The sequence below is a fragment of the Dama dama genome, chromosome 1 (genome assembly GCF_033118175.1).
Source record: "Dama dama isolate Ldn47 chromosome 1, ASM3311817v1, whole genome shotgun sequence".
In the NCBI taxonomy this organism is placed as follows: Eukaryota; Metazoa; Chordata; class Mammalia; order Artiodactyla; family Cervidae; genus Dama; species Dama dama.
The window spans coordinates 83618130-83644582 of record NC_083681.1 but is presented as its reverse complement, the minus strand read 5'-3'; the positions used below and the strand labels follow the sequence as shown (position 1 = coordinate 83644582).

At 44.5% G+C, this 26453-nt stretch overlaps 1 protein-coding gene across 1 annotated transcript; it reads right to left on the bottom strand.

The window, feature by feature from the left end:
* Window positions 1–2009: 2009 nt before the first annotated feature.
* On the bottom strand, window positions 2010–25875 carry MS4A14 (membrane spanning 4-domains A14). Its single transcript, XM_061122003.1, has 5 exons — window positions 25738–25875; window positions 23172–23300; window positions 20386–20436; window positions 17283–17432; window positions 2010–4028 (listed from the first exon to the last, which is right to left on the bottom strand). The coding sequence occupies exons 1-5, from the start codon at window positions 25873–25875 to the stop codon at window positions 2010–2012; spliced, it is 2487 nt and encodes an 828-aa protein (XP_060977986.1).
* Window positions 25876–26453: the final 578 nt, after the last annotated feature.

Genomic DNA, 26453 nt, shown 5'->3' with positions numbered 1-26453 from the left:
ATTACCAGCTCGTTTTTCCCAAGGTTTCTTGGCAACTGTAGGTATAAGGTAGTAGCATCAGAAAATCAGGTCTTCCCAATATTACCCCCCCCCAAAAAAAACCCAATAATGATTCTAGGAGAAACATATTATGTTTAAAATAAGGTAGTAAGAAAACCCTTGGATTGCCTTTAAGTGAATCATAAATGCTCTGGTTCCCTTCCTCCTTTCGCACCTTGTCTTTATAAACTGCTGCTTCACAAGTGATACCCCTTTATTGGCTCCTATACACATCGGTTCTGTCAACCCTACACCCAGATTCACTGCTGGGATGGCGTCGGTATCTCAGAAAGGGGAAGCAAGGGGAACACTTGACCACTCCAGCAGCTGGCAGAGGGGGAAGCACGCCTTTTCCCGAGGGGTATTTTCATCTTGCTTTTACCCTAAGATTCTTCAGCAGCAGCCCAGCCTGCCCAGACCCCGGTGGGTTGGCGGGGAGAGGAAGAGCTGGCGTTTCTCTGGGTGGCCAGTGGCAACTCTGCACCCTCCACCTGCCCGAGGACTGGGTTGAATTAGAAAAATGCCTGTTTTTTGGTGTTTTTTTTTTTTGTATCGATGTAGAAACTCTGTTTTCTTCTAAGACACAGTTTTTACAGCTGTTTGAAGTTCGTATATTTTTCTCTACTGCAGAGCTTACGCAAAATTGACGAGGAATGTTAATGTTCAATTTTTATTATCCTGTATTTAAAAGGGTTTTTTTTTTTTTTTTTTTTTTTTTTGGTGTATCTATTTCTTAATGGACCAAAAAAATGAGTATTCCCAGGCAAGAACAAGCACACGGCCAGTCTCTCCAGCTGTGTCACTGCCCGACTGCATGTAATTTCACTCGCCTCTAGGTGAAGGCCCCAAGCTCATGTTTATGTTTTTAGACATAATTTACTGAATCCCTACTAGAAAGATCCTTTGTGCAGAATCCTGTAGAAGACATAGATACAGCGCAATCTTGGGGTAGTCATAAGAATACGAGAGAACTATGAGAGTGTCCGTGATTTCAAAAAAGAAGGAAGTTGAAGAGATATTCCTGAAATACTATTTTAAACTTCTTGAAATAGAAAAAGTAAAAAAAATGCAGAAGTCAACAAGGGTGGTAAATTTTAGCGGAAAAAGGCTGGTGAATAACCCCAAATGTATCAAACACAGTTCAAGGAGAAAGAAGATTGCAAATGTAATCAGGCTTGGAGGAGGGAGGGTAACTGATGGCTTGTGGTCCCACAGTTTCCTTTGCCCACTGAGGGTGAAGCTGTATGTCATGAGTTTATGAAATTAGAAGCGGTGAGCGGAGGCATATGAAGGGCAGTAGAGTTTCACTCGCTTCATGAGTCTGTCATAATTTCTACTGTGACTTCTGCGTCTCTCCCCTTCCCGGCCTCCTACTTCCCTGTCTCTAGGTAAGTTTTATTCTCTCTCTCTTCACCACCTTCTGTACTCACTGCCACATCCAATCTCGTTAATGGAACAAAGTCCATATCCTCAACATATATTTAGATTTGGAGGGGGGAGTAAGTTGGGCGATTGGAAACAGCCAGACAGAATCGTGGTGGGATTGATGTTTATTCCTTGCCAACTCTTTTGGTCCTTGAGCCCCTGGAGAGCCATGCAGACTTCTTCCTGGTGACTTACTGAGCTATAATACACAAAGGAGAAGGCAAAACGTGTTAGCACCATGGAAGAGCGAGTCCGTTGAATATTAAGCTGTAAAAGGAATTAGTGATCATAACCGAGACACTAACCTTGATAACAGAGTTTAAATGTGAATTATTTCTTCACCCCCAGAAAGTTCTGATATAGTATTAATATTTGTTGTCATTTTATTATAATTAAGGACACATCCTTTGAGTGTTTTGCATGCCCTTTGTTTTCTGGTGAGTAAATAAGGTAGTAACCACACCTGAGAACATAGGTTGAAGATTGTTTTTCCCTAATTTGGTTCCAAAACTAGGAGTGGTGCAGTGTGTGGGAGAGTCTGCACATTAGCCCGAGTCTTCAGATTGCTGTCTTTCTTTTGAGTCACAGGAGGCAGAAGCTAAAGGCGGGTCTCCTTTGCTTACAGCTGAGCAACTTGATGTGTCTTGTTTCACATCTTGTCCTGAATTTTTATCAGACATATAAGCATGATATGTGTCTTGTACTGAGCTTTGGTAGGAAGAACAGTTAGAATCTGGTTTTATGTCTTCTGATTGCAGGTCAGTTGGGCTTTGACTTATTCTGCAACTCATATCCTCTGATTTGATGTCCCTTGTTTGCACAGCATCTGTTTCCACATCTTGTTTTTGACTTCCTGTGGACTGAAGTTCCTGTACTGAGCTTTGGTAGGAGAAACAGTTAAAATCTGACTTCGCATCTTCTGATTGCACGTCACTTGGAGTCTGGCTTTTTCCACAACTCAGATCCTCTGATTTGATGTCCCTTGTTTGCACAGCATCTGTTTCCATAACTTCTTTTTGGATTCCTGTGGATTGAAGGTCTTGTTGGTCTTTATCTTGGTGCTGACTGTCTTGTAGAACATCTTGGGATTGTTCATCTGGGTCAGATGGAATAGTGGCATACAGAGTCTGGGTTTCTTGGAATAGAGATCTCTGCTTTCGGGATTCTTTCACTTGTAGATCTCGGGTTTGCCAGGTCTGGAAGTCCCAATTTTGGGAATGCTGCATTTCAAGTTGCCGTTCTCGTTTTTCCCATTCTCTACTTTTCCAGTCTTGAGTTCTCCATTCTTGGGATTGTTGGCCTAAAGATTGCCAGGTTTGGACTTTCCTGTCTGGAGACTGCCAGTCATGGTATTCCTGGATTTGCATATCTTGGTATAGCTGTCTTGGGGGTTTCTCCTCTTGGATTCGCAGGTTCTCAGCTTGCTGATCTGGGAGTTGCAGTATGGTTTGACTAACTTGAATTTCCTTATCTAGATACTGCTTTTTTGGAGACAGCCAGCTTTTGATGTGCTTGTCTAGGGAGCTCCTCCTTGGAGACGGTTGGTCTTGAGTGTCCATGTCAAGGGGCTTCTGTTTTGCACATGGACAGCCTTTGCTTTGCTGTAGTTGGGAATGCTGCTTTGATGGTCTCCTGCTCTGAAGTCCCTCCTCAGGTTTCCATTCTTCGGTCATTAACATGACTTCCGATTTAATGTCTTGATATAATAAATGCACAGCTCTCTGTTCTTGAGATTGGACATTCTGTAGTTGAAAATCCAGAGACTGTTGATCTAGGTGTTGCATATCAGAGGACCGCACAGACAGGAATGAGGTGGCTCCAAATGGTATGGCTTGTAATGGCAGGGCTTGTCTTTGGAAAGGGAGGTCTTGGGCAGGCATGTCTGGGGACGGTAGGTAGTCAGATAGCATGTCATGGGACTGTGTATTTTGTGGTGGTATCCCCTGGGATTGCTTGTCTTGGGATGTAGTTCCATGGGACTCTGTGACATGAGATGTTGACGCTTCAGAGAGCAAGTCTTGTTCTGGCGAAGTTTCAGCTCTCGAAGCTTGGGATGGCAAGTCTTGGGGTGGTAAATCATGGACACTTTTTACAGAATAAGATGGAGAAAGTTGGGGTTTGGAGGCTTGGTCCTGCAACAATGGAGTTTTCTCTTCTGGGGATTGTGTGATAGCAGCTCGTAGGTCTTCATCATTCAGTGGTTCAGAATTCACCATGGTTTCTGAGGGCTTTTTCTCTAGGACGGGAGGCAAATGTTTCACCTCCACTTCTTCCCCATAAAGGCTTAAAGTTTGAGGGATGTATTTCTGTTGTTCATCTGCCATAAACAGAGAAGATGTGTTGAAACTATTGCTGCCTCTCCTGCCTGCATGTTGGAAGGTAAACTGATTTTTTGTGACTCTTAACTTGAAGAATGAATAGCCTCCAAAGAAAACAGGTTTTATGTTTGTCGTTGAGTCATCACTTGTAGACTCTTCTTGTAGCTCAAATTGTATGACAGCATTTTCATCAGGAACAGATAGTTCACTCTCTTGAGTAACATCCGAAGGCAAGAAAAACACAATCTATAAAACCAAAGGGTAAGGGAAACAATAGAACAGAATCATCTTTGACATTATTTTCTTCTTGTAGTCCCAAATTATTTTTTCTCTCTGCCTTAAGATAGTAGATAGGAAGTAAAATCTACACTAGGAATCAGAAGACAAACCCAGGACTGCTTTTACCATCAGCTCATTAGTTTTATTTATATTTACCTTTTTTTAATTTATTTTTTGGCCATGCCACACAGCCTGTATGGGATCTTAGTTCCCCGACCAGGGATAGAACTCATGCCTCCTGAAATGAAGCTTAACCACTGGACCACCAGGGAAGTCCCAACTCACTGTTTTTTTTTTTTTTTTTTTATGGACAAGTCTTCAGCCTCTATTGTCTCATCTGTTGAAGAGTTTATTGAGATTGTCTGGAATAGTCTTCCCATACTTAGGATTTGGCTCAGATGGTAAAGAATCTGCCTGTGGTGAAGGAGACCAGGGTTCGATCCCTTGGAGAAGGACATGGCAACCCAATCGAGTGTTCTTGCCTGGAGAATCTCATGGACAGAGGAGCCTGGTGGGCTACAATACATGAGGCCGCAAAGAAGTGGGACTGAGCAACTAACACTTTCACTTCCTAAGATATTTTAAATTATCTACTCAATATTCATGTATTCAGGTTTATAATGATTTACTTATCACCTACTATAGATGAACTGGATGCTTGAGATCAAACATAGTCAAAGTGGGTTTTTCCCTATAACTGTGCTCAGAATTATAGATAGGTCAAGATATAAATGGATAACAATACAGTTTGTCAAATGCTATTATAGAACTAGGTACTGTGTGCTTCATGAGAATGTAGAGGAGGACCTAATTCTGAGAGAGCCAGCAAAGAATTCACTGAAGAAGAGATATATGGTCTGTGTCCTGATGGATGAACAGAAATTCCTTGGGTGTAAAGGTAAGATGAAGGAAGAAAGGAACCAAAGTCCAGGGAGAGGGAAGAGTGAATATGAAAACATAAGGCAGGGGTGTAGCAAGTGTGATGGCAGGGGGTGAGCAGTGAGATGTTGCTAGATGGTGCGTAGGTCCTGTGGGCCAAATGCGTCCTTTCAGAACCGGACACTGAAACCTCATTTCCAGTGTGTGGTGTTGCAAGTTAGAATCTGTGGCAGGTGGTTAGACCATGACTGTGAAGCCCTCATAAATGAGATTTGTGCCCTTATAAAAGGGACGCCCAAGAGCCCTGTGATTTGTCCTTTCTTCCGTGAGAAGACTGCCATCTGTGAACCAAGCAGTGGGTCCTCACTAGACCCAGAATCTGCTAGCACCCTGATCTTGGTCTTCCCAGCTCCCAGAACTGTGAGAAATACATTTTTGTCATTTAAGCTACCCAGTCTTTCGTATGGGGCTTCCCAAGTGGCTCAGTGGTAAGGAATCCACCTGCCCAATCAGGAGCCGCACAAGATGCAGGTTTGATCCCTGGGTTGGGAAGAACCCCTGGAGGAGCAAATGGCAGCCTGGTCCAGAATTCTTGCCTGGAAAGTTCCATGGACAGAGGAGCCTGGTGGGCTGCAGTCCATAGAATCACAGTTGGACATGGAACGAATGCGGAGCACACGTGTGTGCACACACACCTTCACCACAGCATCCCAGCTGGACTAGGACAAAGTCTGTTACCAACAAGTGGGATTGCTGTTGTAACCAATACCCAAAGACGCAGAAGCAGATTTGGAACCAGGTAATGAGCAGAAGTGGGAAAAGCTTTGAGGGGCATGCTAGAAAAGGCTTATATTATTGTGAATGAACCATTAGGGGCAATTCCAGTGACAGCCCAGAAAGAAAAAAAAGAGAGCTGGGGAGCAAACTTCAGTCTCAGAGAACACCTTAGTAATCCTGAATGAAGTGTGGGTGGAAATATGGATGATAAAGGTCATTCTGATGAGGTCTCAGACAGAAATGAGGAAAATGTTATTGGAAACCAGGAGGTGGTGATCTTGGTATAAAGTGGCTAAGAACTTGGCTGAACTGTGTGTACATTCTAGTATTCTGTGGGAGATAGAACTTGCAAGCAATGAAGTTTAACAGTTAGAACTGGACATGGAACAACAGACTGGTTCCAAATAGGAAGAGGAGTACATCAAGGCTGTATGTTGTCACCTTGCTTATTTAACTTCTATGCAGAGTACATCATGAGAAACACTGGGCAGGAGGAAGCACAAACTGGAATCAAGATTTCCAGGAGAAATATCAATAACCTCAGATATGTGGATGACACCACCCTTATGGCAGAGAGTGAAGAGGAACTAAAGAGCCTCTTGATGAAAGTGAAAGAGGAGAGTGAAAAAGTTGGTTTAAAGCTCAACATTCAGAAAACTAAGATCATGGCATCTGGTCCCATCACCTCATGGGAAATAGATGGGGAGACAGTAGAAACAGTGTCAGACTTTATTTTTGGGGGCTCCAAAATCACTGTGGATGGTGACTGCACCATGAAATTAAAAGATGCTTACTCCTTGGAAGGAAAGTTATGGCCAACCTAGATAGCATATTAAAAAGTAGAGACATTACTTTGCCAACAAAGGTCCATCTGGTCAAGGCTATGGTTTTTCCAGTGGTCATGTATGGATGTGAGAGTTGGACTGAGAAGAAAGTTGAGTGCCAAAAAATTGATGCTTTTGAACTGTGGTGTTGGAGAAGACTCTTGAGAGTCCCTTGGACTGCAAGGAGATCCAACCAGTCCATCCTGAAGGAGACAAGTCCTGGGTGTTCATTGGAAGGACTGATGCTGAAGCTGAAACTCCAATACTTTGGCAACCTGATGCGAAGAGCTGACTCATGGGAAAGACCCTGATGCTGGGAGGGATTGGGAGCAGGAGGAGAAGGGGACGACAGAGGATGAGATGGCTGGATGGCATCACCAACTCGATGGGCATGAGTTTGAGTAAGCTCCGGAAGTTGGTGATGGACAGGGAGGCCTGGCGTGCTGCGATTCATGGGGTCGCAAAGAGTCGGACACAACTGAGCAACTGAACTGAACTGAACTGAACTTCTAGGTGAAGTGTTGGAGGTGAGGCTTGGCTTCTACTCATGACTTATAGTAAAATGTGAGAAGAGAAAAATGATTTAAAGATGGAATTGTTAAGCCAAAAGGAAGTGGAACTCTGTGGTTTGGAAAATTCTCAGTCCATCTGTATTGCAAGAAAATGAGAACATTTAAGGGCAGATCAAGTGGGGACTTCCCTTGTGGTCCAGTGGTTAAGAACCCACTTTCCAATACCGAGGACACAGGTTTGATCCCCGGTCAGGGAACTAAGATCCTGCATGCCACAGAGCAGCTGAGCCTGTGTGCTCTGAAGCCCACACGGCACATCTAGAGAGCCCACGCACCGCAGCTAAAGAAGCCCATGAGCTGCAACAAAGACCCAGCCAGCCAGCCAAAAACAAGAGAGTAGACTAAGCGACTGATTTGATAAGCAAAGTACTGTGGATCAGCCTTCTCACCAGTAGCCAGAAGCGATTCTCCAAGACAAAGGAAGAATGACCCCCAAAGTCATCCGAGATCACCAGGGCTACTACTCCCACCACAGACTCTGAGCGCAAGGGTCCCTGACGAACGTTTCCAAAGGATGGACCAACTCGCAGGTTCAGGCAGAGTCGAGAGGCCCTCACCTCGTGCCTTGAGATGGGGCCAAGACTGAGAGCTGCTGCAGGCACTGTGCCCAGCAGACCCACAGGGACGTGGCTACCGCCCCCTCGGTTTCAAAACACAGAGCCACGGGCGCAGGACCCCAAGCCGGCAGCCACAGGCATGGGGCCCCAGCCCAAGCGAGCCACAGCGCCCAGGGGGAAGTGGCCACGGGGTCTTCCTGCTCAGCTGTGGGGCTGAGGTCCTCCCAGTGAGCTTGGGAGACAGAGCATCAAGCCCAGGAGGATCTTTCTTTCGCCTTAAGGTTTAAGTCGTTTTGTTTGCAGTGTCAGGTTTGAGATTTCCTTGAGACCTATCTGTCCTTCTTTCCCATTTCTCCCTTTAGGAATGGGAATGTGTATCCCATGCCCATTCCTTTGCTGTATTTTGGAAGCTTGGTTTCATAAACTGTTTGGTTTCATAGGTTCCCAGCTAGAGGGAATTTGCCTCAGGTTAAGCCATATCTTAACTCTCACCTGTATTTAATTTAGATGATGTTTTAGCTGAGACTTTGGACTTAGACTTTAAAGTTGATGCTGTAACAAGAAAGAACTTTTGGGGGCTACTAGGATAGAAAGGATGTATTTTTCATATGAGAAGGACATGAATTTTGGAGGCAGCAGCGATAGAAATTAATGACAGATGGGGAAACAGTGGAAACAGTGAGAGACTTTATTTTCTTGGGCTCCAAAATCACTGCAGATGGTGACTGCAGCGATGAAATTAAAAGACGCTTGCTCTTTGGAAGAAAAGTTATGACCAACCTAGAGAGCATATTAAAAAGCAGAGACAGTACTTTGCCAACAGAGGTCCGTCTAGTCAAAGCTATGGCTTTTCCAGTAGTCATGTATGGATAGTTGAACTACCAAGAAACCTGAGCACCGAAGAATTGATGCTTTTGAACTGTGGTGTTGGAGAAGACTCTTGAGAGTCCCTTGGACTGTAAGGAGATCCTAACAGCCCATTCTAAAGGAAATCAGTCCCGAATATTCATTGGAAATACTGATGTTGAAGCTGAAACTCCAATACTTTGGCCACCTGATGCGAAGAACTGACTCATTTGAAAAGCCTCTGATGCTGGGGAGGGTTGAAGGTAGGAGGAGAAGGGGACAACAGAGGATGAGATGGCTGGATGGCATCACTGACTATGAGTTTGAGTAAGCTCTGGGAGTTGGTGATGGACAGGGAAGCCTGGAGTGCTGCAGTCCATGGGGTCACAAAGTGTCAGACACAGCTGAGCAACTGAACTGAAGGATGGAAATTAATTAATTTTCATTAATCTCCAATGTGATTATATTTGGAGGTGTGGCCTTTGGGTGATAAATTATATCATGAGAACCATGCTGTCATGAATGGGGTTAATGATCTTATAACAGAGACTTCAGAGGCCCACTGGCTCCTTCTGCCATATGAAGACACAGTGAGAAGACATAAACCAGGGAATGGGCTCTTACTGGACTCTGAACCTGCTGGAGCCTTGATCTTGGACTTACCAGCCTTCAGACCTCCAAGAAATAAAATTCTGCTGTTTGAGTCACCCAGTCTGTTTTCTTTGTTTGTTTTTGTTTGTTTGTTTGTTTTTTAAATAGAAGCCTAGTGAACTTCCAGATGTTCAAGCTGGTTTTAGAAAAGGCAGAGGAACCAGAGATCAAATTGCCAGCAACTGCCGGATCATCGAAAAAGCAAGAGAGTTCCAGAAAAACACCTATTTCTGCTTTATTGACTATGCCAAAGCCTTTGACGGTGTGGATCACAAAAAAACTGTGGAAAATTCTGAAAGAGATGGGAATACCAGACCACCTGACCTGCCTCTTGAGAAACCTGTATGCAGGTCAGGAAGCAACAGTTAGAACTGGACATAGAACAACAGACTGGTTCCAAATAGGAAAAGGAGTACGTCAAGGCTGTATGTTGTCACCCTGCTTACTTATATGCAGAGCACATCATGAGAAATGCTGGGCTGGAAGAAGCACAAGCTGGAATCAAGATTGCCGGGAGAAATATCAATAACCTCCCTTATGGCAGATGACACCACCCTTATGGCAGAAAGTGAAGAAGAACTAAAGAGCCTCTTGATGAAAGTGAAAGAGGAGAGTGAAAAAGTTGGCTTAACGCTTAACATTTAGAAAACTAAGATCATGGCATCTGGTCCCATCACTTCATGGGAAATAGATGGGGAAACACTGGAAATAGTGGCTGACTTTATTTTTCTGGGCTCCAAAATCACTGCAGATGGTGACTGCAGCCATGATATTAAAAGACGCTTACTCCTTGGAAGGAAAGTTATGACCAACCTAGACAGCATATTAAAAAGCAGAGACATTACTTTGCCAACAAAGGTCCATCTGGTCAAGGCTATGGTTTTTCCAGTGGTCATGTATGGATGTGAGAGTTGGACTGAGAAGAAAGCTAGGTGCCGAAGAATTGATGCTTTTGAACTGTGGTGTTGGAGAAGACTCTTGAGAGTCCCTTGGACTGCAAGGAGATCCAACCAGTCCATCCTAAAGGAGACCAGTCCTGGGTGTTCACTGGGAGGACTGATGTTGAAGCTGAAACTCCAATACTTTGGTCACCTGATGTGAAGAGCTAACTCATTGGAAAAGACCCTGATGCTGGGAGGGATTGGGAGCAGGAGGAGAAGGGGACGACAGAGGATGAGATGGCTGGAAGGCATCACCGACACAATGGACATCGGTTTGGGTGGACTCCGGGAGTTGGTGATGGACAGGGAGGCCTGGCATGCTGCAGTCCATGGGGTTGCAAAGAGTCAGACATGACTGAGCGACTGCACGGAACTAAACAGAGTCAGAAGAGACTACAGGTTTACGTGATGAAGCAGCTGGACCTCTAAGTGATTAAGTGACCTAATTGTGGTGACCCAGTGGATGGATGACAGGCTCAGATTGTGACTGTCCACATTCTCACATTAGCATTCCCCACTGTTCTAATTTGTTTCCACAGCTATATGTCATCCTTGTTGGAGGGCATTTATGTGAAGATAACTGGTACTTTAAGGGAGATGTCTGAATTTTTACTTATTCCCAAAGCTCCATTTTGTTATAATTCATTCATTTGTTAAGAGAGCAGTTTGGAGCCATGAGTTATAGCTTATCTCACTTTATTTAAGTGCTACGATTTTAGTAAGTTTACCAGGTGCTAAGCAAGGCTCCAAAGTCATGTCAGCTAGTTGTTATGACATCTGTATGAGGTTATTATCCTTGTTTTATGACTTAAAAGAGTCAGTTTCCGAGAGCTATTAAGTGATCCAACCAGTGTCAAGAGCTGTTAACTTGTGAACTTGGATTCATACACTGAAGTAGAATTACAGGTCCCGTGCTTTCCTATTTAACCACTCTAACCTATGCTTCCTTGTAAGAACCACTTCAGTTATACCTTACTTCAGAGTGGTTGCAACTGAAGACTGTAAGAAATAATGCTTTTAGGTAACATGGTGGGCACAGTGGTGGGCACAGTAAATATTAAGAGTTCACTTCTTTTTCCTCTTCTTGAGATCAGGGTGCATATTATATAATATATTTACATCTTCTATTGCAGCTTGCATATTGCTGTGCAATTACAAAGCTCTGTTCGTAGAATTAAATTGGATAGTTATTCAGTGTGAGCAACTTGTTTTAATATTGCTCCTAGAGTGTCCCACAGAGTTTTATAATCTTCTGTACTTGTATCAAGAAAAGAGCAATGCACCAGGTATTTGGGCTCAGATAATATAATAAAAATGTTACATGTGAGTTGAAACTTTACATTTATACTTATTTATAATAAAAGATTCTCTGCAAACTAGGATAAATTTAGTCCATGAAAACCCTATAGGGTAATATCATATTTAAGGATAAACTATTACATTTTTTTACCCTAAGATTGGAAACAAGGAAAGGTTGGGTATACTCAGCATTCAAAAAAAAAAAAAAAATGTCCAGGAGGCTCTACACAGTTCAGTAAGTCAAGGAAAATAAGGAACAAATTTGTAAATAAAAGTGTATTTACTGGAAAAAAAATGTCTATCTAGAAAATTCTAGGAAATCAATAAACAAGCTACTAGAGTTAATAAGTTTTATAAGGTCATAACATACCAATATATAAAAATAACTCCATTTCTCTTTCTAGGAATGGACATCTGGCAAGTAAAATTTTTAAATGCCATGTACAATAGCAAGAAAAAACATGAAATACTTAGGGGTGAATTTAACAAAATATGCAGAAGACTTATACACTGAAAACTACAAACTATTGCTCAGAGAAATGAAAGGAGATATAAGAAAATGTAAACATATCATAGACATTGATAAGAAGACTGAATATTATGAGTAAGCAATTTTCTCCAGATCATTTATAGGTTCAATAGAGCTCCAATCAAAATCCCAGGAAGATTTTTGTTGGAACTGATAGTTTCTAAAACATATATGGAAATCTTGAACACCTAGAACAGCCGAAAAGTATTTTGAAAAACAACAAAGAAGATGTACCCTACTTGATTTTAAGAATTACTCTAGAGAAATCACAGGGAAGAAGGCAGAATAGGAAACCCCTGGAATCTGTCTGTTCATCTACACAATAATCATACTGGCAGAAACTGAAGTAACTGTTTTGAAATTCTGGAGTCTGAACACTTGCAGCTTCCAAAGGACCTCTTGGCTGCTAAACTGGCAAGTTATGTCAGCCAGTTTCAGCCTTCAGAACAGCAGCGACCACTTATCTCTCACTCCCAGCCCCTGGTGGGAAACTGGGCGATGACCACCCATGTTCCTGGTGTGACCTGCTGGAGTCGGGATGGGCAATAAGGACCTTGTCTCCCAAATACCCGGTTTCCGTGTTTTAATTGTAGATCAGTGCTTCTCATCACTGAGGTGCAAGTGCAGAGGCTGGATGCCATTATTTCAGTCCATATAGGCTGAGGCAGCTTTGAGGGAAGTTACCCCTGTCTTCAACTATTTTTGTTTTGATTTGATGTTCAGAAACAATTATGTATATGTGAGAATGTAGAAGCCCACCATACAGACCCAGGAAAAGACACATGCTGAGAAAAGTCCTAAGACGCTCTTAAGCTTTCAACCTCAGGCTATTCTCTGGCACAGAGATGCTCTACAACAATAAAAGCAAACAAGCCCTCTCCCTGAGAAAACCCAGAGGAAAAGGGAGAGTCTGATTCCAAGGGTTCATACATTATAAGATTCGGGTGTCCAGTTTTCAACAAAATAAACCTCAAGGTCTACAAAGAAACAGAAAAATATGGTTTATTCAGGGGTGGTGGTTGTTTAGTCACTAAGTCTTGTCTGACTTGCAACCCTGGGGACTGTAGCCTGCCAAGCTCCTCTGCCCATGGGATTCTCAGGCAAGAATACTGGAGTGGGGTGCCAGCTCCTTCTGCAGGGGATCTTCCCAACCCAGGGATCAAACCCGGTCTCCTGCATTGCAGGTGGACAGACTCCTTACTGACTGAGCCAACAAAATAAATGAGCAGAAACTGTACCTGAGGAAGTCCAGACTTCAGATATACTAGACAAACACTTTAAAACAACTCTGTTAAAGACGCTAGAAGAGCTGAAGGAAATCATGTGCAAACATAGCAAAATGATATATGAACAAAATGAAGATATAAATAAGATACAAATTACAAAACAGAACCAAAATACTTTCTAGAGCTGAGAAACTTAATAAAAATGCACACCAGAGGGGTTCAGAAGTTGATCTGAGCAGTCAGGAGAAATAATCAATGAACTTGAAGACAGGACAATTGAAATTATTGGGTCTGAGGGACAGAAAGAAGCAATGGTTAAGAGAAGTGAACAGAGCCTTTGGGACCTGTGAGCTATGAGCAAGCAGACCAACACATGTATCGCTGAGATCTCAGAAGAAAAGGGGAAAGAGCCAAAAATAACATTCAGAGAAATAATGACTGAAAATTTACTAAATCTGGTGAAAAATATTCATCTACAAATCTAAGAAGCTCAATGAACTTCAAACAGGATAAATTCAAAGGGACACACACCAAGGCAAATTTTAACTAATCTGTTGAAAGACAAAGAGAATCTTTTAAACAGCAAAAGTGCCTCATCACATATGAGGAGTCCTCAATTAGATTATTAGTTTATTTCATATGTAAAATAAAGATGCTTTAATAATTTAATTAAGATTAAGTTGTGTTAGGTGATTATAACAATAACTAACATAGTGAACATTCAATAAATGTAAGCTATAGTGATTATTATGAATACTATTGGTATCACTTAAATAGCTTTCTTCCTCTCTGTTGAGGGGGTTGTTTCACAGAGCTTTATGGCCCAGGTATCAGCTCCCCATGTTACAATAATATGAATCCCCATTTAGTCTTGTTTTTCATTTACTTCGACAGGGAGGTATGGAGTTAAGTCTGAACAGGGAGACTATGGATGGCAGATAGAGGCGTAAAAAGCAACATGGTGTGTCTCCACGTGCGGAGTGAGCCGTCACTTTTAAGTCTGTCCCTCCTTGATCTTCCTAAACTTAGAAATTGTAATTCAGCACCGGAGACTACAGCTCTGCTCACTTAACAGGCTAGAGGTCACCTTGACATGTCCCAGTAGGAATCCATACTCACAAACATCACTGAACGCACCTCGTTTGAATTTACCCAGCAGTTGCTTCTAAAGGAGGCGATCGTCACAGCAATGCTGAGCTCTGCTATGCTGATGATCAGTAAGACCGACAAAATTCCCTGTAAATAATGGAGATAAATATACGGCATTTGGAATTAAAGTCATTTTAAAGATATAAACCAAGGACCAGTTACACAGTATGACCAAGCATGGGAAAGCCCATGTTTTAGATGTGTCTGGAGCCATCAGTGATTGAACGGTTTTCATCCTGCGTGTGTCTTTCTGATAAGCAGGGATAGTGAACTCCAGTGCCTATAGAGGCACCGGACAGCATCTCAAATGGGTGAAACAGGAGGGGAGAAAGGGGAGGAGAGGTATATCCCTTAGTATCCGTCACTCAGGTCCAGGCAATAGTTGCCATGTGGGAATGTGGGGACCTTGATGCCTCGCAGTCTTCTCATCCCTAAGGCAGTTGTATATGCACACTGTTAGTGTGAAACTTTCCAGTTATGTGTTCACTTCTGTGAACCACATGGAACATACTTTGGGTTTGGCGTAGCCTATAGATTGCCATTTTGCACACTCTGCTTTAAGGTGATGTTTAGTTACCTTAAAGTAGGGAGAAGTAGCAAGGAATAGCATGGTGTCCAAAAAGTTTAGCCTTTGGAAACAAGAAGAGATGGCTGCGGTTGGGTCTACTGTTACACTTAACCCTGGACAAGAGTCTGTCTAAATTTTTATTTCCCTGCAACACAGCCAAAAGTTTGAATATTCTCCTTTTATTTATTTATTTACTTTTTTGAGAAAACCACAACATATACAGCAGAAAGGCCACCAACTCCAGTATTCTGGCCTGGAGAATTCCATGGACTGTATAGTCCATGGGGTTGCAAAGAGTTGGACACAACTGAGTGACTTTCACTGTGAATTTACCAGCTTCAGCTGGTGAACAAGATGGTCTGACCTTGGTCTTTGTGGAACTTCCGTCATTGTAAGGGAGGCAGACAGTGACAAATAATTAGGCAATTATTTGCCTCACTAAATTATTATAAGTGCTATGAAAAAACATGGGAGCTAGGTACTACTATTGATATAATGGGAGACCTGCCCTGGAATGGGCAAAGGTGTGATCAGGAAGCACCCTCTTAAAGACATGAGGTTTGAGATTACAGAATGAGGAGGAGTTCAGCGGGTGGTGGGAAAAGATAGGTGCTGGGCTGGGGAACATTTGAAGAAAGAAAAAGTGGTCTAGACCCCTTAAAGAATTCTAGAAGATGGCGGGGGGAGCATGCAGCGAGGATGATGGCCTGGAATAATGCTAGAAAGTTAGGCCAGATAGATGTGTTAGAGTCTTATAAACCTTTTAAGATTTGGGTCTAAATTCTGTTGTTTAACAGGAAGCCATTGAGTAATTCTGTCCAGGTGTGCATTTTTAAGTGACGACTTTAGCTGCAGTGTAGACAGTGGATTGGTGTTTGGGGCAGAAGTCAGTCCAGGAGATGTGTAAAGCCCACTGTTCCTGGATATTTTTAGTTTGTTTTTGACATTTGGGTCGTGTTCAACAAGGAAGTGTGAAGTGATATACATAGGAGGTCTTGGAACAGAGTCTCCTGGATTCTGAATGCAGGAGCTAACTAATGCTCTGATGCACATCTGTGCCGGGCAGAAACAGAGTTCTGTTCATCTGGGGATTTAACCTCAGAAGACAATTTCTTCCTGGTATATACTAACGTAATGTACAGTGGTGGCCTCTTGTCTACTAGGAAAAGGGATAAGGCTAATAATGGAGCATCACGTTTTTGGTCCAATTAGGATTTTGTCTCTTACATTGTTTTCTGACTTTCCTTAGTAACCTTTTATGAGTCTAATTCTGTAATTTGTTTCAGAACATATCAGAGTATACTAGGCTCACTTTAATGGGTAATCATGAGGATTAAACAAGACCTCATATTCAGTAACTGATAGCTGTTTTCCTTCTTTATTGAGGGAGATAATTTCCCATGATCCCACTTCACTTCTATCCACCCAAGTCAAATCTCATTAACATTCAAGGACAAAAGCCTTCAATATTCGATTGATTGGGATTGAATGAAAGCCCAGGATTTGCTTAGAGCGTAGAAAGAAAGGCCTTTTGGAATTGCTGACATGCATAAAAATAATGTCATTGAATACTTATCAGATTAATACTTAAAATAACCCCTATATTTTCTGGTAAAGATACGGTTCATCTCTTGTAATGAGTAAAACTCTATATATAATGATTTATGTTCTAAAATTATTAAAAAACACTTTATTAAGTGTCTTAGACACCTTCTCCAACTATATTTAGCATTAACTGAGCAAACTTTTTAGATCATTCTACTCCTTAAGACTGATAAGGTAGAATTGAATCCAACCCCCATCAATACCAATAGGAAGAGCTAAAACCTATTGGCCCCTTACACCATGCCTCGTCACGCTCCAGTGTAAGTAATTGTCACAGCACACCAGTGAGGTGGGCAGTCTTACTGTCTTCATTTTTCAAATGAGGAAAATGGAGGCTCAGAGAAGACAAAATACTAGGCTAGGGTTGCAAGCTTTTAAGTGACAAAGGAAAGAAAGAAAGAAAAGTGAAGTCGCTCAGTCGTGTCCGACTCTTTGCGGCCCCATGGACAGTAGCCTGCCCCAGGCTCCTCCGTCCTTGGGATTTTCTAGGCAAGAGTACTGGAGTGGGTTGCCATTTCCTTCTCCAGGGGATCTTCCCGACCCAGGGATCGAACCCAGGTCTCCTGCATTGTAGACAGACGCTTTCCCATCTGAGCCCCGAGGGAAGTAGATACAAGTGACAAAACCAGAAGTCAAATCCAGACTTCATGGCCGTTCAGTCACACTGGCTCTTCTCAACAGTGAGCTCAAATGCTGAGGCAGCCTCGACTAGAGGAGTCAAAATTAATGGGTCAATGCATCATGAACATTGTCCACACAAGACGATACAGGTTCGTTGCCCAGAATGAGGCTGCTTACATTGTAAAGGACTCTACTTATCACACATATTCCTTCAAGGGAAGGCCCCTGGCAGTATCTGTGTTGGTATCTGTAGCTGATGATGGTGAGAAAGATTCCAGCCACCGCGACCACGGAACTGATGAGATTCAGGCTCATGACACCTTGTCCCTGGAAAATAGTTTAAAAAATAACAACAAAATAAATAAACACTTTGAAGAAATTTCTTTGTGCTTTTATTTTTCCAGATACCCCTCAGGGAGGAACCGCTCCATCACTATCCTGAATTCATCAGAGTTATAAGCCAGACCAAGTTTTAGAATAAGCTGGGGAGCTAAGGAAGCGATCCGGTTAGCAGGGGCGAGCTGCAGTTGTGTGCATATTCAGCTGGGTCCGACTCTTTGCAACCCCGTGGACTGTAGCCCACCAGACTCCTCTGTCCATGGGATTTTTCCAGGCAAGGTTACTGGAATGGGTTGCTATTTCCTACTCCAGGGCATCTTCCCGACCCAGGGATTGAATCTGCATCTCTGTGTCTCCTGCAGTGGCAGGTGGATTCTTCACCACTGTGCCATCTAGGAAGCCCCTGGGGTGCTCTGTGGTTAATGCTAAAGAAAATGTTCTTTTTGTCCTAATGTGTCATCTTTCATAATCTATAAGCAAAATTGTGTGTTAGAGAGAATATTGGCCTTGTAATTAGAACTGATTTTTCAGTTCTAGCAAACTAGGACCCTATACACATCAACAAATCTCTTATAATTTCCATTTCTGCTTTTACAAGTGAGAGTGGTGTCACCTAACTTTAGGGCATATCTGCTTGTTTTTTTAACAAATATTTCATGTGGGTCAGCTACATGTCAGGTGCTGCATTAAGCCCTTGAGACACAAAGGTAAACACAAAAGATGAGGTCCTGCCTTCCTGTGGCTTACATCACCCCCTAGAGGAGTCAAACCATAAGCAACCAAATCAATAACGTATCTACAGATGGCAATGAATCTGGACTGAGATTTAATGGTTTCCTTCCTTTTGCTCTCACTTTTCGAACCTGCAAGCTATTAAAAGTTCAGATAGCCCCACCAATTTCCTATTCCTTTTACTTCCTACCTTTTTAAAAATTTCATTTTGTTTAGTTATATAACTCTTGAGTTCCTTTGAAGGAAGAGAGGTGTCATTCATTACCACCCCCAGCATGGATATTCCTCTTTTAAAAGAAAAACAAAGAAAAGTCTCATATCTCATTTCCGTGGATGATTACTATACTTGATTGTGTTACGTCTGTTGGGGTGGGAAGTGCAGTGGTACATTTATACATTTACACACCCTGTCCTATCCAGGAGGACTTGTGACTCTGTGATGTAACTTGGAAGTACACCTATGATTTTAATGTTTGCCCCAAACACAGATCTTTTTCTGCCAACAGGGATTTTGGCAGAAAATACCCAGGGGTGCATGGATACACCATCTCGTTCAGTCCTTAGTCTTTTGGTCCCTTCAAGGCTCTGTTTTGGCTCCCAGAGACGTTTCATGGACTAACATCTCTGACTCAACAACCCCTCAGGTGTATTCTGCTTTACAGTTTACAGAGAGGGTACACAGCCTTGGTCTCCTCTCATCCTCGTGACAGTTTCACGATGTAGGCAAACCCCCGTTAGTCCCCACGTCACAGATGAGTAGGATTCAGGGATCACATGATTTTGAATTCGGAGAAAGAGCTCTGATGGAGCCAGATCCCACACTGCCCAGGTTAGCACTGCTGTCCCCGTGATGTAACGATCTGCCTCCATCTCTGTGAGCCGTGGGTAGGTCTGCCTTATCCTTGGTATATTCCTCAGCTCCAAAAGGAAGGCAGTGCAGAGAAGAAAGACAGCTGAGGCTTCCTCTGCATCGTCCGTGTGTATTTCCACGGGCAGAGGGAGACGGAGGCCTTGGTCCCCCCTAGAACTCCCCTGTGGTTTGTTGCTATCTCTGGAGGATATTGGCAGAGGACATAAAGAAAGAGTCAAAATGGCTTTGAGAGAACGCCTACTTCTCCAGGGCCTTAAAAAAATCAGACTGGTTAGAAGGGCGTGTAAACATTTAACTATCATTTTGTCTTATATGTGGTATTTTATTAAATCTTCAAAATAATCCTTCAAATTTGACACAGCAATGAGTGGTGGCCTGGATTCAGCCCTGGAGTAATCCGGCATCAGCGCCAGACTGTTCCCTGCAGACCTTGGACAGACCCCAAAGAGAAGACTCTGTCGTTGCTGGGGTGTGTGTGTGTGTACGCGCACGCGCTCAGTCACTCAGTTATGTCTGACTCTTTTGTGACCCCATGGACTGCCTGCGAGGCTCCTCTGTCCATGGGATTCTCCAGGCAAGAATACTGGAGCAGGTTGCCATTTCCTCCTCCAGGGGATCTTCCCGAGCCAGCGCTCTAACCCACATCCCCTGCACCACCTGGGGAGCCTGTTGTTGGGGTGAGGGGTGATAACTGGGATCCTGGGATTGACATGGGTTACAGTAGGGTTTATACACCTTGACACAATAAATATTTGGATACAGTTTTTTGTTTTCTTTTACTATCGTTCATATTTTAAAATGTTTAGAAACATCCCTGGTCTCTACCCACTAGATAACAACAGTACTCCTCACCCCCACCACCCCCCGTTGTGACAAGCAAAAATGTCTTCAGCGTGGGGCTTCCCCGGTGGTCCAGTGGCTAAGCCTCCGCTCTTCCACTGCAGGGGGCGTGGGTTCCATCCCTGGTCAGGAACTAAGATCCTGCATGCTGCGCTTGGCAGCCAGGGAAAAAAAATAGTGTCTTCAGGCTTTGTCTAATACCTCTGGGGGCAGAGCTGGGGGAGGCACAAACTTACTCCCAGTTAAGCACTGTTCAGTTAGAGGAATGTAAAAATGGTCTTTCATAAGCAACTCCTTTGGTTGATTTGACCGAGGCAATGGCACCCAGTGGAAGGCTGTGGGGCTCATGCTGACTGCCAAATAGCAGTGACCTGAGCTGCACATTTGACGGGCAAAGATTTTCCTGGAAGGTCCTTTGTTACCCAAAGCTTTCCACCCAAAGATGGTCTAAAAGAAGTAGACAGTTTTAAACCGCACAGAAGTGACAAAGTGACTTACCATGCACTTGTCATTACTGTTGGCGCCTGTGAGGTACCCTGTAATAGTAAACTGTTAGGGAGAAAAGAGAGAGGTTAACAGGTGATGGTGTGTTTGACTGCCCTACAGCATGACTTCCCTTGGAGAGTACACCGTAACCGACACGTCTGTGACCCTCCCAGACCCTTCCGTATCTGGTCTCTCCCATCAGGGAAGGACAGTGGGCGCTGACTTAAGAGGAAATCCTGTGCTGGCCGTGCTCGGCATCAACAAGGGCTCTTTGCCAGCGTCAGGTGGGTGAGGCAGGCGCTGCTTTAAGGCCCAAAAGGTACCACCCCGCTGGGCTCCAAAAGAAACACAGTCTTGGGCGCTGGGCCTGGAATAGTGAAGGCAACTCTGTCTGCTCGGAGTAAGTACGGGGCCTGGAATCTAGTGTTATCTGACCCACTCATTTATATGAAGCAAAGAGCCTAGCTGTTGTTTAGTCGCTCAGTCGTGTCCGACTCTTTGCAACCCCATGGACTGTAGCCTGCCAGGCTCCTCTCTCCATGGGACTCTCCAGTCCAGAATATTGGGTGGGTTGCATTTCCTTCTCCAGGGGCTCTTCCCAACCCAGGGACTGGAGACACATCTCTTGGAGAAGAGGGCATCAGAGGATGAGATGGCTGGATGGCATCACCGATGCAATGGATTTGAACTTGGGAAAACTGCAGGAGATAGTGAGGGACAGGGGGACCTGGCATGCTGCAGTCCACAGGGTCACAAAGAGTCGGACACGGCTAGGCAGCTGAACGACAACTTCCACATTGCAGGTGGATTCTTAACCACTGAGCTCCCGGGAAGCCCAGAGAGCTTAGTACCACACAGGAAAAATGAGACCCCTGTCCCCCAAGGTGGGGTCCATAGTTTTTTTAATGTTCCAATAATGAGAACTTCTGTGATGGGAATTGGTTTTCCACTTTGGGGATATTGGGCCTTGGAGTCAAGGACCTTGAGAAGACAGGTAGGATCAGAATGTTACCTCTGATACCTCCTTCAGCTTCACCTCCCACCTTGGGTCACCATCAGGCTCGTTCTACTTCCAGGTTATTCTCGAAGCTGTCCACCTTCATCTTTGCTGCTGCCCTCTAGAGAGTTCAAGGTACCACCTCTCCATTCCTGGAATCTTGCAGCCTCCCCCACTCTGATTCTCCCAGATCTGCTCTTAGCATCCTTGGGCTCATTACCCACTCAGGGGACATAATATTTTAGAGATAACAAGTCTTCAGATCTTACCAACCTTGCTCTAGTATTAAAGCTCCACATTCTTTTTATGGCCACAAGGGTTGGCATGACCTGGCTCCAGTCTACATTTTTGGCCTCATTTTATGCCACTGCAACAGACTCATTGGTCTTCTTCCTGCTGCTCTTCCCCACATCAAGGCCTCAGCTCATGTTTCACTGTTGCCGAGAGTGAGCTTTCTTTCTACTTTACGCAGTGAACACCCGTGTGCAAAGCACTTCCCTGACCTCCCAGCACAGGTGAGTTTTCCATTAAATCTTCACCTGATACCTGGAACTCCTCCGTGTGCATAGCACAAGTGTAATAACATACCTGTGGAGTTACTTTCACTTTTTCATTTATAACCTGCCTATTAGATGCCGAACCCTGTCTATTTCTAAGAGCAGTTCATCACTTCTCTCAAAGAGGGCCTAGTCTACCTGTGCCCTGAGCACCTAGGGCCCTCCTGCAGATGTAGTATGGGTACTCAGTAAATATCTTTTCAGTGAAGAGTGGAGCTTTAAAAAGTAATGTGCCAGACCCTCACTGTCATTCGCGCATGCCAATCACACAGTATCCTACGGGAATGTCCTCTCGTGACGGGGGGAGTGAGGAGTCGGTCCGTCTGGTTTTCTGTATGCGCACTTTGAAAATCACGTTCCGTCTTATGTTATTGGCATTTGGGAAACAAAAACTAGCAGTACTAGTAGGTGTCTCAGAAAAGGTGTGGAATATTTATGCTTATCAAAAGAGAACAGGGTTTTAATAGAGACAGTTGTCTCATTTCTTCATTATTTTATCCATCTGTGCACTGAGCGATTCATTCATTCACGCCTGCTATGCAGCAAGCATGATTCTGAGGTCTGAGAATGTAACAACAATGATAACAGACAGCATTCTTGCCCTCTTGGGACTGTAGGTTTTGATGGCGGAAGCTCTAATGAGTCTACCCTTAAATATGATGGCATAAGATTAGGAACCAAGGCTGTGGGGATTGAACAGATATAGCTCTGCGCTAGGAATTATATTTATGATTCTTTTATTGATTGGATGAATGACATTCATAAAACTATCTCTGGGCATAATGAAGCAGTTGAAACATAATAATGTATTAAAATTCTCCTTAAGCTTTGAGAGGCTGTGATTGTGAGTGCTAGCCAGATAGGTTTAAATTTACTACCTACTCCCAAATTCCATTTTCTTATTTACAAAGGGAAAAGTAGGATATATACCCATCTAACCTCCTGGATTGGCAGTAAGGAGCAAATGACTTACTATATACAGGAGGGCCGGGAAACTTTTCAACATTGCACACCTATGAGCAGCTATCGCCATGAGGATGGTGGTATTGCAGTGACCTGAATGGAATCACTTCTCTTGCCATGGAGGGGATTCACTATCTTGGGGTGGTCTATCAAGGGTCTATCACCCCTATCAAGGGGTGGCCTCCTTGGGGACCACCTGCATGGGATTCATTATCTCAGGACCAGAGTCAATTCAAACCAGTCTTTATGGTAATTCCTCCAAAGCTCCTAACAATACTCACAATAAATGCTCCCCAAAATGGATATCCTGTCAAGAAAACCAGGGGGAATCTTTGGGCGAAGCTGAAGTAATTGAACGCAAATATAACTCCGATGCCGGCAGTGATCAGGGCAAGCAGGACCTGGGCAGCCTGTGAAGAGAAGAATGGGCCGGTGAGGCCACGCGGCCTGGCCTCTCTGGAGCCTCCCAGGCGCTTAGGCATCGCCCCTAGAATGTCCCCCCCTGCCTGCGTGCCTTCGCCTCCTGTTTACCGACCACTCAGGTTTTCAGGAGGCCCAGCGGCCTTCCTGCCCTCGCTCACCGGTGTCCGTGTCTGAATCCTTCATGCTCACCCTTCCTGCTGACCGTCTCTGGGGTTATCAGGCCGTCTTGCATCTCACAGGTTTGAGCATGCGTCTCGCTCTCCCTCTGGACCTGCGGCCCCCCGCCTTTTCGGCACCAGGGACCGGTTTCATGGAAGACAGCTCTTCCACAGACGGGAGGGCTGGGGAGGACGGTTTGGGGATGCTTCTCCAAAGAGGCGCGAAACCTCGGTCCCTCACAGGCGCGGTCCGCAGCCGCCTTCGCACTCTGATCTGACAGGTGATGCCGAGCAGTGGGGCTGCTGGAAACACAGGTGAAGCCTCGCCCGCCCGCCCGGGCCTCACCGCCTGCTCTGCTGGCCGTCCCTCGCAGACCATGGGCTGCTGCGGACCCCTGCCCTAGGCGGCAAGCTTCTCGGGGACGCCGATTCCAAACTACTCACCCTGACGCTCTCTCCCCTTCTGTAGAACCAGCCTCCTGTTACCATCCTCACCCCAACACACACACACACATTTTCCACATTAAATATAGTCTTTGAGAAATATGGCAACCAATCCAGTACTCTTGCCTGGAAAATCCCATGGACGGAGGAGCCTGATGGGCTATATAATCCATGGGGTCGCAAACAGTCGGACATGACCGAGCGACTTCACTTTCACTTTCTTTTCTTTCTGATTTGAGAATTATAGCCTCAGTCCAGCGCTCTGAAAGTTTATGAAGTTCCCTGAGCTGGAGCAGAGAGGTTGGGGTGAGGTTATGTCCCACCTCTTGATGCGAAGGCCTGTCCAGAGCCGAGAGTGACCCCATGGGCCTCAGCCCGTTAGGGTTAGGGAGAGGGGAGCGAGGTGGTCCTGGGGGCCCGGGGCTTTCCTCAGCGCCGAGTGTCTCCGGCTTCCCTTCTGGCGTCTGGGTTCCCCCAGGCCACACCTCTGTGGCCTGGGTCACAACTGTCCCCGTAGTGTTCGGATTCTTGTACTGAGGATGGAGGCTGTGCACACAGATTTACTCTAGTCTATTTATGACAGATTGTGTATGTGCGTGTCAACACTGCAGTTCCCTATGAGCTTTGAGGGTGGTTTTCAAAGAGCTCCCAGTGCCTGTAACAACACAAAGGTGATGTTTAACTTCACCTCTAAAGGCTTTTAGCTCCAAGAGAGGTGCTCCCACAGCCCAAGGTCGCTTCTTTAATGAGATATTTAGAAAAGTGGCACGAGTTTCCTCCATCCCCCTTGCTGGGATTCAAAGATGATCACTGGGTCCTCCTGAAACAGGCCAGGGATTTCCTCGGCATTAGTGGTTTTATTCGTGACAGTTGAACGTTCTATTTCTCAGAGTTAAAGAAGCCCTCAGAAGCATTTCTGAGACATGAGCAAACCCTGCATGTTTCTAAACAGAACTTTATTTCCCTTGTTGATCAAAACATAGGGACGGTTTGCGACAACCTAGAGGAGTGGGAGGGGTTAGGAGGTGGGAGGGGGCTTCAGGAGGGAGGGGACATATGTGCACATACGGCTGATTTGTGTTGATGTACGGCAGTGAAAGTGAAAGTCGTGCAGTTGTGTCCGACTCTTTCCAACCCCATAGACTATACACGCCCCATGGAATTCTCCAGGCCAGAATACTGGAGTGGGGAGCCTTTCCCTTCTCCAGGGGGATCTTCCCAACCCAGGGATCAAACCCAGGTCTTCTGCATTGTAGGATGTATGGCAGAGGCTGGCACAATATTGTAAAGCAATTATCTTTCAGTTAAAAATAAATAAATACTTTGTGAGATGTAGGGAAATGGTCTTGTAGGCTACGTGTTGGCTCCTCTACTGAATATCCAATTATATGTACACGCTCGTGACTTAGAAGGCTGCAGGGACTGCTCTGGTAGTTCAGTGGCTAAGAATCTGCCTTGCAATGCAGGGGACGCAGGTCCAGTCCCTGGTCAGGGAGTGGAGATCCCACATGCCGAGGAGCAACGAAGCCCACAGGCCACAACTACCGAGCCCACGAGCCATGACTAAAGAGTCCGTGCGCCACAACAGAGATCCGCCTGCCAACACTAAGACCCAAGGCAGCCAAATGGCAACGAAAATGAACAAATACACAGAATATCTCTTTTTAAAAAGAGTATAAAAAGAAGGGTGCATTTTAGATGACAGATGAGGGAAAACTGGAGGTATCAATGTCTTTTCTGAAAAAGCATCTCTGCAAACATACTTGGAGAAATAACTTATGGTCTCCTTTCCAGGAAGACCCATGAGTGGGAGAGGACTTACCCCCAAGACTTTTGGCTCTCCCTTCAGGAATTCCAGCAGAGAACTATGAGGTCCATAGGGAAGTGCAGTCAATACAGTTTCATTTGCTTGTACATTGATGACGTGGGTTGATCTTTTGACCTCAGATGATGATTCCATGATTCAATGGCAAAACTCTATGAAAAAAAATGGGTGAATAAACATTGCAGCCAAAATCATGGTCTGCCATCAGTCACACAAGGAGTCCTCGGCAATGAGCCCTTAGCGATTACTCAGCACTAGAACCACAGAATCACAGTCATTGAGTCACAGAGTCCTAGAATTCTAGAGCATCTTCTTCTGTCTTCCTGGTGAAGGATCCAGTTAATCTGGAAGACTTGCTTTCTTGTCCACTTTGTAAACAGAGGGTCAACACAAGATAAATAGGTGGTGTACCAAGTGCCTATGTTCATGAGCTAGGAAGGAACTAAACGATGAAATACCCACGATGTTCCTGGCACTGTGGAAGGTGTTTTGTTTTGACATGTATTCACATTGATTCTTTTAACATTTCTACCATACTGAAAATGGGGGACAGAAAGTTTCATAACAGAAAGTTATGTGCCCTTAAATGGTTCAAGGGCACATACCAAGGGATGGGAAAGGACACAGACTCTGCCTGTCTGTCTCCAAAACCTGCGGCAACCAGGCTGCCGCCCTCTTTCAGAAGGAGTTTCCCACTTGTAGTTGACTAATTG

Excerpts from the sequence above, each read along its gene's own strand:
- MS4A14 (XM_061122003.1), bottom strand. The coding sequence starts at position 25,875 with ATGGAATCATCATCTGAGGTCAAAAGATCAACCCACGTCATCAATGTA. Across the intron at positions 23,301-25,737 it reads GAGAGCCAAAAGTCTTGGGG|GCTGCCCAGGTCCTGCTTGC; the intron begins GTAAGTCCTCTC and ends TTCTCTTCACAG. Across the intron at positions 4,029-17,282 it reads TAAGTAGAGTCCTTTACAAT|ATTGTGTTTTTCTTGCCTTC; the intron begins GTAAGCAGCCTC and ends TTGGTTTTATAG.